Here is a 13,478-nt window from a genome sequence, read left to right as displayed (position 1 = left end):
GTCATTATTTTTTGGATATAGTGCTGACAATATGTTTTATTAGTAAGCATTTATAGTGAGAGTCATGATGACAGATATTGGCCGTTGACATAATGTTTCCACTTCTTCCAACCAGACTTCCTTTACTTTACTGGCTACCTCCCTGCTGGCATTCATGGAATACTCTTGTCAGGTAGGGGTGGATTTCCCTTCAAATCAGCTGCGCGCTGGATGAAACCATTGCCCCAAGAAGTGGACGTACTGTCAAAGAAAACTGTTCATGCTATCTAAAGATTCGTGTGGTAAAAACAGCAACATGATCACAATATATTTGAATTTTCTTTAGTTGGAAAGGTCATTAAATTATTGACACTGCATTTAATAACCCCACACGGAAGCAGAATATGGGTCATTCCAAAAATGGCGGCGGTTTCTGGTAGTGTGAAGTGAAACTTTCCAAATATTGCTGATAAAACATAGCTATTCTTTAATCTATTTTTATGATTCTCGTCGAGCAGATATTAAAGTAATTATTATTGGACTACTGCTGTATCTGACATCAAGCAACACGATCGAATGAAGATCGCGAACGGTGGGCTTTCCTCAAAGTTGACGGTAGCAAGATTGCCTTTCATTGAATGTGATCATAACGATTGTTGTTGTCATCCCTACACGGAACTCGAACAACATTTGAAGGCTAGCTAGCCCGTAAAATTACGTTAGATTCGTCTTTTCCAGGTTATTTGTCCTCAACCAGATTGCTTTGTATGTATATTGGGGTCAGGGCTCCCGTGCCCGTTTTACGTCATCCGTCACACACACACACACACACACACACACACACACACACACACACACACACACACACACACACACAGAGGTTGATGCCCGTAAATGTTGTGTGGCCTGTCGCAAATAATTTCTTGATTTGCTAGCAGCATAACATAAGCAATGTTGCCCTCTAACTTGCTTTATAATGTGATAGCCAGTCTGCTTGCTGGTTGACAACAGTATTAGTGTTGGTTAGCTGATGGCAAGCCATCAATCAAGATAGCTAGGGTGCGTTTAGCAGGGCACAATGTTGTGGAGCGTTACAAACATGCCTTTCTGACATGTAGAATAAGGAGCTACAACGACAGATATCAACACGGGGGTCAGCTCCCACTCAGCCCAGTCAAAGCTCTTCTCTGTCCTGGGACCCCACTGGGGGAACAAGCTTCCCCCCGTAATGTCAGGACAGCGGAGTCCCAGCCCATCTTTTGCAAATTTTATTTGAAACCCAAACTCATCAAAAGAGTATCTTAAATAAGAAAATAATTCTCTGCGATTGTCTTTTCCTGCTAGCACTGGCTTTGTTGATAATTTACTTTGAGGGAAAATGTACGTAGGGGTGTGGTAGCAAAACTGTGGTATGTTGTCTCACCTAACTATCTTAACATGCATGCACTAATTGTAAGTCTCTCTTCGTTTAGTTTGGTTTATCAAAGCATAAAATGTACGTGGTAGAGCTTGGGCAATAAACCGAAAATCATACACGTATCAAATTTTAAAACCCGACCTTACCGATCACTTATCACATCCATTTTGATAATACCGTTCATTACGATAAGTAACCTATACTAGAGAAATGTGAAGTTTTAATGAAATAAGTTTGCTAATATGGGTGAATCTAATGGGACAATTGATGGCTACAACCATCAAACTAGTAGTAGTTTAACATAATAAAACATTATAAAAACTGTGTTGCACATTAATGTTAAAAACGTATTGTTCTGTTTATCGTTATCTCATCAATTCAGGGAATTTATTGCAATATAGATTTTTGTCCATATTGCCCAGCTCTCCTATGTAGCATCATGGTGGAACAATGTAACATTTTAGTGCTCACATATAACTGCCAATTCTGTCTTGTATGATAACGTTAGATTTTTGTCTAGAAAATAGATTTCCCATTTAATATTTGATCAGCCTGCCTGTTCATTTCTCAATTTGTGTGGATCTATTTTGTATCCAATCTGTTCGCTTTAAGTTCAATTTCTTAAATGATCTATGTTTGGTAAACAGGTGACATTGACAGCTCACTTTTCCCTCCATGTGATTGACAGCAGTCCTTGCAAATCAATGGACAAGCTTCAGGACCTCAGCCAATCCGAGTTGGAGGATTTGCTGGACAATACAGAGCGGGTGGAGTCCATGGCATTGGAATCTGATGAGGTAAGCAATCACGTCTTTGCTTTGTCTCATTGTCTGTCGATTGTGTCTTAAATAGATTGAGTTGTAGCCTGGTCCCAGATCTGTTTGTGCTCGAAGCAACTCCTACGGTCATCTATTATTGTCATGTTTGGCATGACATTGACCACAGGAGTTTGCAAGACGGCACAAAACCGATCTGGGACCAGGCTAGTCGAGATGCGCCTCATACTGAAATGCCTCCTGTGTTTTTTGTTGTTGTATCTGAGTAAGGGATAATGAATAGCCAAGTTTGTCTATAGGGCCTATCTCTGAGCTGAGGCCTGGCTTTTTCTGTCAGGTCACACGACTTGGCTATTACTCAGTGTAGGACCTAGATGAATGATTCATCGGAGGACGGACATCTAGGTCTCATCTCACTCTGACCAGTAGCAATGTCCAGGCTCATCCTGCCATCAACAGTCATATTTACTTCTCTTCCACCTTTTGTCCATAAGTCCAAAACACTAACCAATGAGTTTCATTTGTTTGTCTCCACTCTTCACGTGGGGAGTTATGTTCACTAGACGCAAATGACCTGTTCCTGGCCAACTCGTCGTGTTAAGTTGCTGCTGTCTTGGCTAGCCAGGTCTGCCTAAACAGAAAATATGACTTGTGTCAAGCAGGTCTCAGAAGGCAGGACCTGGCAGCTTCTGTCATACACCGACTGGTAATGTTGTCATTCAACGTGTTGCCGTGGCGTCACGTACAGGAGGAGAGAGTAGTGCCCTGAGCAGGACTTGAACCCGGGTTGCCTGACCCCCAAGACGAACGCACTATCCACAATCCCAATAACACTATCCCAAATGGGAGCAATCCTATCATGCTGATCAAGGCTAGGGTCATTATGAGAAATAGCGAGCTATGGAAGTTCACGTCCGCTCGCTACAATGTCTGTCGTACATAGTCCCGGTCAAAAAGACATGAAGGAAATACACTGTATTATGGACTCCTCCTTCTTCTTTCTCGTCTATAGATTCAGAACATCCAGCTGGAGAGGGAGATGGCACTGGCCTCCAACCGTAACCTGGCAGAACAGAACCTGGACATGAAGCCTCGCCTGGAGAGACAGAGAGAACATCTAGTGGAGAGATACTCTGAACTGGAGGGAGTCAGAGAGACCTACAGACAACACTGTGACCAGAAAGGTAAGGGATAGAGGGAGGGATGAGAGATGGAGAGATACTCTGAACTTGAGGATGTCAGAGAGACCTACAGACAGCACTGTGACCAGACCGGTAAGGGGATGGATGGAGGGAGTCAGAGACCTACAAACAGCACTGTACCCAGGGACGGATGAGATGGGAGGCTCTTGATGGATAATAGATAGGGATGAAGAAAAGCAACATTATAGAGGAAGAGAGAGAGGATATGGAAATAGAAATAGCAAGATGGAGCGATGAGCAGGAGGGAGACACAGACAGATGGCAGGAACAGACTTGAGAGAGATTGTGTAGTGTAGGGATAGATCTTGTCTGGCCTGTTCAGATCCTGGACACTCAGTTCGTCTCCACTAGTCAAACACAGTGACTGCGTCCCAAAAGCACTCTCTCGCCTATATAGTGCACTACTTAGGTAGTATAGGAAATGGGGTGCCATTTGGGGCTAAGCCTTGGTCTTTACTGGTTACACAGGCACACAGACAGACCCCCCCCCCCCCTTCCCCAGGCTTCCAGATCTGGCCTGTGTGTCTGTCTGCCAGGGTCTCCCTGGATACCACCCCATCAGCTCCCATTCCACTGCCGTCAGCTCTCGAAGCAGACCAGGCCGTGTGATCTGTGTACATGCACACATTACATTCCCACAGCCTTGTTTTGTCAGCTTTTCATGAGAAGCTGTGTTCGTGATGGTGTCCGTTTGCAGGGCTGGAATTGGGTACGGCTCATTATAGTTGCGTCATATGTTTTTCCTAAAGGTGATTAGGTCATATGGAATGCGTTGTTATTTCGCCCCTGAATCAGTCCTCCGAGTGATTCACCTTGACTGGATGTTAACCTTGAGCTTGCCCTCATTGAGAAGTCTACCAGAGGTATTTGAAGATGCATGAAAGTCGATTTTCCTGTTGCGTGTGTATCCATGTTTATCCAACATTGAGCTTCATGAGATTTGTTTGTTCTCATTTTTAAATGTGTTTAATAGGCTTCGGCGGTATCCAGATTTTCATACCGTCCTCCTCTCATTCCTGGGATTTACGGTGTTACCTGTATGGCACACATGGGGGCGCTAAAAACGCAAGCAAACCCATTGTGCTTCTATTACCAGAATGCCAGCAAAATTAGCACAAACTGATAGTGAAATCACATAGACGCTGTTAGCTAAGTGCTAACAAGCGAAAACGAACAAATCCAGCTCATTAAGTTATACAAGCATAGTTAGTAACTACCGAATGACGTTTTTGGGTTTTTGGAGAGTGTGGACATTTACGAGAGAAATCGCGCCAATGAACAAAGTTTTGGCGCGTGCTTTTCTGAAGGAAGAGCTGCAGATGGGAGGAGAAAGAAAACTATAGTAGGAAGCACAGGGGGTGAAAAATGGCTACGTTTAGTAGTGAATTGCGTACAATTGTAACTTCATCACCTCTTGTGTGCCGCACAACTGGGATTCGCCGATAGATATCAAACGCTACGGACTCACTAGCTCGCTTTCTCCCGTTGTGCCATACAAACAAACACGTGACTGTCTCAACTGTTCTGGCGAACAACGGTAAGCTTCATAATGTAAAGTAATGTGACGGGTGAAATGAAGAACGCAATCTGCTTTATCTCCTCACATATTGCACAAGTTGCCTGCGGGTAATAACTTAAAAAGTAACTACAAATGTTCCAATTGATTGAAAAACTTCAGATAAGTAGTTTTGACGGTATTGAAAAAAACAGCCTGTGGCTTTTCCCCAAATACCCCGGGATATGGTGCATACAGTATACCTCCCACACCCACTGTTTAACAACAGGCGTGAAGCTTTGTGCTGTCGGTGTTGTTGCGTGTCCGGGGACTGAGAAGCTTGGCGTGACATTGAAGTGTGGGAGGTGTTTATGCCCCTTTCTCTCTTCCACTCCCTCCCTCTATACTGGTCTTTTACACTCCCTACTTCTATACTGGTCTCTTACACTCCCTCCCTCTATACTGGTCTCTTCCACTCCCTCCCTCTATACTGGTCTCTTACCCTCCCTCCCTCTATACTGGTCTCTTCCACTCCCTCCCTCTATACTGGTCTCTTACACTCACTCCCTCCCTCTATACTGGTCTCTTACACTCACTCACTCCCTCCCTCTATACTGGTCTCTTACACACACTCACTCCCTCTATACTGGTCTCTTACACTCACTCACTCCCTCTATACTGGTCTCTTACACTCACTCACTCCCTCTATACTGGTCTCTTACACTCACTCACTCCCTCTATACTGGTCTCTTACACTCACTCACTCCCTCTATACTGGTCTCTTATACTCACTCACTCCCTCTATACTGGTCTCTTACACTCACTCACTCCCTCTATACTGGTCTCTTACACTCACTCCCTCCCTCTATACTGGTCTCTTACACTCACTCCCTCCCTCTATACTGGTCTCTTACACTCACTCCCTCCCTCTATACTGGTCTCTTACACTCACTCACTCCCTCTATACTGGTCTCTTACACTCACTCACTCCCTCTATACTGGTCTCTTACACTCACTCACTCCCTCTATACTGGTCTCTTACACTCACTCACTCCCTCTATACTGGTCTCTTACACTCACTCCCTCCCTCTATACTGGTCTCTTACCCTCACTCACTCCCTCTATACTGGTCTCTTACACTCACTCACTCCCTCTATACTGGTCTCTTACATTCTCTCTCTCTCCCCCAGATGGCATCATGGGGCAGGTATCACCAGAGGGGTTGTTCTCCAGACTCCAGACAGAGGGCGCCAGCACAGAGACTGAGTCAGAGGTGAGGGGCCACAGTGACAGACGACTCAGTCGGAAAATGAAACCGGCAGATTATACTGTTGACGAGATTGGGAAATGCCTATATGTCCTTAAACACAGAACCAATGGTGACAAAATGATCTACTCATCTCTTACTCTATTGAACGCCATACAGAGAACCAGCAGTTGGAATAAGACATAATTATAATACTAAATAACATGTTCTCAGACATTGTCAATAGTGTGTCCATATTTACCCCGATCCCTCGCTCTCTTTTTCTCTCTTCATCTCTCTCGCTCTTCCCCCCCCCAGAGTCTGGCAGATGAGTTTCTGGATGGCCAGCTGTCTCTGGACTCGTTCCTTGACCGCTTCCTCTCCCTCCGCTCCCTCGCTCACAAAAGACGAGTGCGGATAGAGAAACTGCAGGAGATCCTGCGCCAGAAGAAGGAGACAGCCGCCGTTGACGCCGGCTCCATGACATCACAAACAAGCGCCAATCAGGACCCAGCGACAACACAGTCATCGCCATGGAATCATCATCATCAAGCTCCTCAGCAACAACAACCGCAGCAGAATTCCAATCCCAACAATCACTCTAGCTTCCAAAACCCCTCCTCTCAAAATGGCCCTGGCTCCGCCCTACCTTACACCCCTTACCCTGTCTCCCCTCCTAACCCGGCAGCCACTTCCGCAGGACCAGGCCCGTCCATTCCCCCAGGTCAATTTCCTCCCTATCCCAGCCCCGGCTCACCTTTCACCTCAGCGGCGAGCTACTCAGCCCGTCCCGCTTTCGGGCCTCCGGCCAATGCCTGCCCGTACCCCACCCAGCCCACGTTCCCTGGCGTCCCCGGCTCAGGGTCTGCGTTCGGGCAGTACAACGCCCCCTACCCTTCTGCGTACCCTTACGGCGGGATTGAGGGGTATAGCTACCCCACGGGCCCTGCTCTGCCCAACTCTCAGTCCCCCACAGGCAGGCCGTTGTACAGGCCCGGGTTTGGAGTGCCACAGCCCTACTCCTGAACCTCCTTCTGCTCTCACCTCGTCACTCCTCTCCCACCACACATTCTCCAGTCTCTCCCTCATTTTGCACTCTCTCTTTCTCTCTCTCTCTCTCTCTCTCTCTCTCTCTTTCTCTCTCCCTTTCTCTCTCTTTCTTTGTCTTTCTCTCTCTTTCCTTCTTTCTTTCTTTCCTTCTCTTTCTTTCTTTCTTTTCTTTCTCTCTCATTCTTTCTCTCTCTTCTCCTCCCCTCCTGTCATTCTCAAGTGCATAACTGTCTCAGGACCTCCCCTTGTGTTTCAATGTGTTGTTAGAAACACTCTCCCATTGGCTGTCGGGCCCCTTCACTCTCCCCTCTCTCTCCTCCTATTGGCTGTCGGCCCTTTCACTCCCTTTGTGGAATACTGAGCCAATCAACAATACTTTGGCCACGTACGTTTCAGATAGAAATGGAGCTGACGTGACTCCTTATTCTACATGTCAGAGTCATGTTCTACATAAAATATATCTACACATGTATTCCTTATCGCTGGTTTCACCCCGTAGCACAAGTCCCTTGTGGCACTGTACGGTATACGCATTGGAGTACATTTGACTTGTTCTAACACCCATGTAATCTGACATCGGTGTAGAATGATATGTGTTGATCATATTCGTTCGTACATGATGATGTTAACTTAATACCCACCCGAGCCAAAAACATTTTACAGGTGCAGTTCTGTTCAGGAATTCTGTTGTCCTGTAAACTGTCTTTTGTCGCACTTCGTTCTGGTTAGGAAGTACATAAGACAATACTAAAGAAGGAAAATCCCATGAAATCATAGCAACTCTAGGACCTGTCCATGTAATCGTATTCATTATGATCTAAAAGGCTAAACTGATCCTATATCAGTACTCGTACTCTGAGCGGCTTTATGAATGCGGGCCCTGATCAGTGGTCATTTTGGAGACTTCAATAACCCTATAATCTTTCTTATTCACCTGGCTCTGCATGTATGATGTTTGTTTCTATGCCAAATCTGGACATCTTTACAGGTGTAGGATCTTAGTTTGATCAGTTTCTCACAGCAGGAAAATAATCCTGCAGCAAAATGACGTGTGGATTATAATGGAGGTTTTTGTAGGGTTTGATAAATTGTCAAGGCAAATGAAGTCTGAAATTCATAACTTAAGACAATTTTCCACCTTGAATACACTATAAGTTTGAATTTTCTGCTGTGCAGGAAATTTCCTGCAACAACAGTGTGATCAAGTTAAGATCCTACATCTGCATGTCCTACAAGTTTAGCTTCCAAGTCTTTTTTTCTTTTCTTGACAGGATGTTTTGGTTGGTTGAGGTATTTTTATGCCTATTGACAATGACGTCGTTGTTTACAGAATCATATCTGTATTCTCTGTCGAGAATCATGCCTGTTTCTCTTCTCTCTGATCTCTCCGTTTTCTCACTTCACACTGTCTTTTCGTCTCTTCCCCCACGAGGCTCCCTTGGCGTTAAACTCACCTCTCGTCTTTCTCACCTCACTCTCTATTTCACCCTCTCTCCATAATCTGCCAGTCGACATGAACTGATGCTTGACAATGATTACAATGAGGAAATAGTTTATTTCTGTAAGTTCCCTTTCAATGAGAATAATATGTGATTTGTATAAATTATTAAAGAGCTGTGATCAATAACAGGTGACATGACATTAAAACAAGGGATTGATTGATTGCACGCCAAATGGAACCCTATTCTCTAAGGGCTCTGGTCAAAAGTAGTGCACTATATAGGGAAGTGGGTGCCATTTGGGACTCGTCTGCCTGCTTTGGCTCAGAAAGCACAAGAGGAGAGAGCTGTTATTGAGGGGGGTTCTACAGAGATTCATACCGCCTTCACGACGACTCATACAGCATTCATAGACTCATCTTAAAGTCGTGAGCTCCACAACCTTAATCGGTGGTCTTAAACAGAGCATTACTACATTGGTTGTCATCATGCCCTATGAAGGTGTTACGAAGCTTCTGTTTAGTTATGTAGGGCTTCTTCATCAGGTTAACTGGTTGGACTGACTGGTGACGTCTACGACCAGGGGGCAGTGTCTTAATGGGATTGTCACACTACAACTGTCCCAAATAGCACCCTACCCCTTACAAAAACGCACTACTTTTGACCAGAGCCCTATGGGCAGAGAATGGTGTTCCGTTTGGGAGACAAGCCTAAGGAAGAAAAGATTGAGCCAGAAACGGGGTTTTAGAAGCGCAACGGAGATACCCAGCATAAATAAGGGGGAAATAAAAATACAAGCTTGGAGCTTGTTTTAAGTTTCTTATTTTTTTTGTGTGTGAATATTAATTAAACACTGAACTTGATCTAAGAGGGCTGTGTTCTGACTCGTAATTTGAATTATATAAAAAAAATGTTTCATCTACTTATATTTTCTGTGGTGTTGGGAGAAAATACAAATTCCACGATAACGTGGGGTGAAAGTTAGTTTTGCCTGTTACTCCAATTGCTTCAAGATGAATTCAATCGGATAGAACTTGATACGAGTTTAATTGATTTGTTCTGAAAGGGCGTGGGCCTTGCTTGTTTTGTCTCAAACAGAGTTTTACTATCAGGCCTTCGTTCCCCCTCGCTGATTGTGATGATATTTTTCTGATGTGGGCCGAGAAGACCTAAGCAGGGAGAAGAAAGAGAGAGAGAGCGACGGACCTCTGCGGGGAAAGGAGACCACTGAGATACTAGGTGACTTCAGTGGAGGAAAGACTCCCACCTAACCTATCAAATATTCCTACTCAGTGATTATTGTCATCAATCAATTGTTGTGGAACGATTTTTGTAGCTGTAGTCTATAATAGACAGTACAGTAGGTGTATGTAGGCTCAATTGTACATTTACTGATAGACAAATAACATACATATTCATACTGTTATACAGAACGATTTTTAAAAATGTAGATTTTAGTTTTTTTGTTTAACAACGCTAGGAGGAGGAGGGGAAAGCGGGATGGTCCTAGGTTTTGAATATTCAGTCAAAGTACGGAGAGAAGTGTCTCATAGAGAAAGGAGGAGGAGGAGGGCAATCTTTTACGGGGCTTTCTACACATCTACGGCTCCGTAAACCAGAGACTGAAGATGAGAGAAAACGAGAGCAAAAGAGGGAGGGAATGGACGGGTGTGAACGAACAGAAAACATGAGTAATTGTTGAATTAAGAAAAGAAAACATTAAGTACAGTGCCTTCAGAAAGCATTCACACCCACACGACTTTTTCGACATTTTGTTGTGTTACAGCCTGAATTTTAAATGGATTAAATGTTGACTTTTAGTCATTGGCCTCCAAACAATACCTCATAATGTCAAAATATATATTTATTTTTCTACAAATTAGTAAAAAATGAAAAGCTGAAATGTCTTGAATCAATAAGTATTGAACCCCTTTGTTATGACAAGCCTAAATAAATTCAGGAGTAAAAATGTGCTGAACAAGTCCCATACGTTGCATTCACTCATTGTGTGTGCAATAATAGTGTTTGACATGATATTTGAAGGACTACCTCATCTCTGTGCCCCAGACATTCAATTATCTGTAAGGTCCCTCAGTCGAGCAGTAACTTTCAAACACAGATTCAACCACAAAGACCAGGGAGGTTTTCAAATGCCTCTCAAAGATGGACACCTATAGATATATGGGTAACATTTTTTTTTTAAAGCAGACATTGAATATCCCGTTGAACATGGTGAAGTTATTAAGTACACTTTGGATGGTGTATCAATGCACCCAGTCTCTTCAAAGATACAGGCTTCCTTCCAAACTCAGTTGCTGTTGACATGAAGGAAACCACTCAGGGATTTTCACCATGAGGCCAATGGTGACTTTAAAACAGTTACAGAGTTTAAGGGCTGTGAAAGGAGAAAACTGAAGATGGATAAACATTGTAGTTGCTCCACAATACTAACTTTATATTTCAAAACATGCATCCTGTTTGCAACAAGGCACTAAAGTATTACTGAAAAAGAAATGGAATAGCAATGAACTTTTTGTCCTGAACACAGTGTTATGTTTGGGGAAAATCCAATACAACACATTACTGAGTACGACTCTTCATATTTTTCAAACATAGACGTGGCTGCATCATGTTATGGGTATGCTTGTATTTGAGTGGGGAGTTTTTCAGGATAAAAAAAAGGAACGGAATGGAGCTAAGCACAGGCAAAATCCTAGAGGAAAACCTGGTTCGGTCTGCTTTCCACCAGACACTGGAAGATGAATTCACCTTTCAGCAGAACAATAACCTTAAATACAAGGCCAAATCTGCACTGGGGTTGCTTATCAAGAAGACAGTGAATGTTCTTGAGTGACCGAGTTACAGCTTTGATTTAAATCTACTTGAAAATCTATGGCAAGACCTGAAAATGGTTGTCTAGCAATGATCAACAACCAATTTGAGAGCATGAAGAATTTTGAAAGCCTCTCAGCTCTAATTGCTGCCAAAGATGCTTTTAACAAAGTATTGATTCAGGGGTGTGGATACTTATGTAAATGAGATATTTCTGTACTTCATTTTTAATAAATTAGAAACAATTTCTAAAAACACGTTTTCACTTGGTCCTTATCGGGTATTGTGTGTAGATGGCTGAAATAAAAATAAATTGTCCATTTTGAATTTCTGTTGTAACACAACAAAATGTAGAACAAGTCAAGGGGTATACATATTTCCTGAAAACACTGTAGGATAACAAAGAACATAATAATAATATGGTTATTAAATAGGATATAAAATAATATCATATGGTCATTTAGCAGACACTTTAATCCACAGCTAATGTATTACGCTACAGTTAAAGGGAATGTTGTACACAACACTATCCACAAACTAACAACGGATTTATAATATCCCCCTTAAATTCTCTAAATTCCCCAACAATATAAATAGTAATTAATACATAGTGAACAGGTAACTGCCAAAGTAAAAGAAACACTTGAGTAAATGAGGGATACAAAGTATATTGAACGCAGGTGCTTCCACACAAGACGCTTCCTGAGTATATTAAGCAGTTAGCATCCCATCATGCTTAGCATCATTTATTAAAATGCCCAGTTGCCCAAATATATTGGCTACCATGGCTAGAAGAATAGATCTCAGTGACTTTGAAAGAGGGGTCTCAAAGATGCTTAGTGTAGGGTGTTTAAAGCATGTGTGAAATCTCAACCCAATTGAACACTTACGGGAGATTCTTCAGCGGTGCCTGAGACAGCGTTTTCCACCACCACCAACAAAACACCGAATGATGGAGTTTCTCGTGGAAGGATGGTGTCACGTCCCTGCAGTTCCAGACAGAGTCTATGCCAGGGTGCGTTGAAGCTGTTCTAAAGGCTCGTGGAGGCCCAGCGCCCTATTGACCCTTTGTGTTGGTGTTTCCTTCATTTGGGCAGTTACCTGTAGATGAGGCCTAATGCAGGAATCAAACTCATAATAGGGAACTTGCTGCAAACAACTGGTGTACCTGGCATTGGTGTGTACATTGACCTATTGGAGAACACACACACACAGGCACAGGCACACAAACACACTTCACTGTTGGAAGGCGTATGAAAATCAGGGTCATGACTGACTCAACAAAAATGTCTAAAGGGTGAACAATTCTAATTGTTCTTTCTGCCATCTCGCACGTATCCTCCACTCTTCTCCATTTCACTTCTTTATTTTCTTCTTCTCTCTTTCTTTTTTTGTGCTTGTCTTTGAAGTGAGGAAGTTTGCAGAAAACCTCTCAGAAGAAAAGCAGCAAACGCCAAAGATGAAGAGAAGGCTTTATGGATAGAGAAACAGAGGGTGGGGAGAAAGGAGAACGAGGAGTTTAGACTTCTGCACCGTTTCCTCTCTCTTCAGTCTGTCTGTTGTTTTTTTTGCGCGCATTGTCTCTCTTCTCTTCTTCTCTCCCCTGTTTTTCTCACGCTGGTCATCTCCAGAATGAATAGAAGGCTTGTACTTACAGTCCTGGCCCTGAATGTTGGTAAGTCTTTATTGAAATACAGTCTCGTGGTTTCCGTGAGTCCATTATGATACACAATTTTCTCATGTTCTGATACACTACACTGACATTGACGGTTGAACTTGAAGCAGCAGAATTGTAGACATTGGCTGCGTCCCTATTCCCTATCAGAGATGGGCAGTATTTCTGTTACATGTATTTGATATATGTATTTCAATTACTTCTGAGTATTTTAAAAATGTGTATTACACTGGGCTAAACACCAATGTATTTTGTAACAAGATACTTTTGAGAGCTGTAATTTTTATTTTCAAAATACTTTGGCACAATTTTTTTTTATAGCGGTTCAAAATTTTGCGTCCCCCTTTCTCCCTGCATTGGTATCAGC

The 13,478-nt window shown here is 43.1% G+C and overlaps 2 protein-coding genes across 8 annotated transcripts in view; both read left to right on the top strand.

The window, feature by feature from the left end:
• The first annotated feature begins 158 nt into the window (after positions 1-158).
• LOC135507748 (vacuolar protein sorting-associated protein 37C-like) lies at positions 159-9,472 on the top strand. Of its 7 annotated transcripts, none has more exons than XM_064927368.1 (5): positions 159-281; positions 2,085-2,193; positions 3,185-3,356; positions 6,060-6,142; positions 6,434-9,472. In XM_064927368.1, the coding sequence occupies exons 2-5, from the start codon at positions 2,101-2,103 to the stop codon at positions 7,139-7,141; spliced, it is 1,056 nt and encodes a 351-aa protein (XP_064783440.1). In that variant the 5' UTR covers positions 159-281; positions 2,085-2,100; the 3' UTR covers positions 7,142-9,472. The 7 variants fall into 7 exon arrangements, with proteins under 7 accessions (XP_064783440.1, XP_064783438.1, XP_064783436.1 ...); XM_064927366.1 differs by lacking the exon at positions 159-281 and adding an exon at positions 369-571 and having other exon boundaries at positions 2,088-2,193; XM_064927364.1 differs by lacking the exon at positions 159-281 and adding an exon at positions 369-571.
• Positions 9,473-12,887: 3,415 nt separating this feature from the next.
• LOC135507317 (uncharacterized) overlaps positions 12,888-13,478 on the top strand; it is a 5,561-nt gene continuing 4,970 nt past the window's right edge. Inside the window, exon 1 of the mRNA XM_064926882.1 lies at positions 12,888-13,111. Within this exon, the coding sequence (XP_064782954.1) occupies positions 13,069-13,111 (43 nt within the window). The 5' untranslated portion in view covers positions 12,888-13,068. The remainder of the gene's footprint in view (positions 13,112-13,478) is intronic.

Source organism: Oncorhynchus masou, chromosome 21 (genome assembly GCF_036934945.1).
Source record: "Oncorhynchus masou masou isolate Uvic2021 chromosome 21, UVic_Omas_1.1, whole genome shotgun sequence".
Lineage (NCBI taxonomy): Eukaryota > Metazoa > Chordata > Actinopteri > Salmoniformes > Salmonidae > Oncorhynchus > Oncorhynchus masou.
Note: the sequence above shows the minus strand (reverse complement) of the source record. Positions and strands in the feature narration are given on the sequence as shown.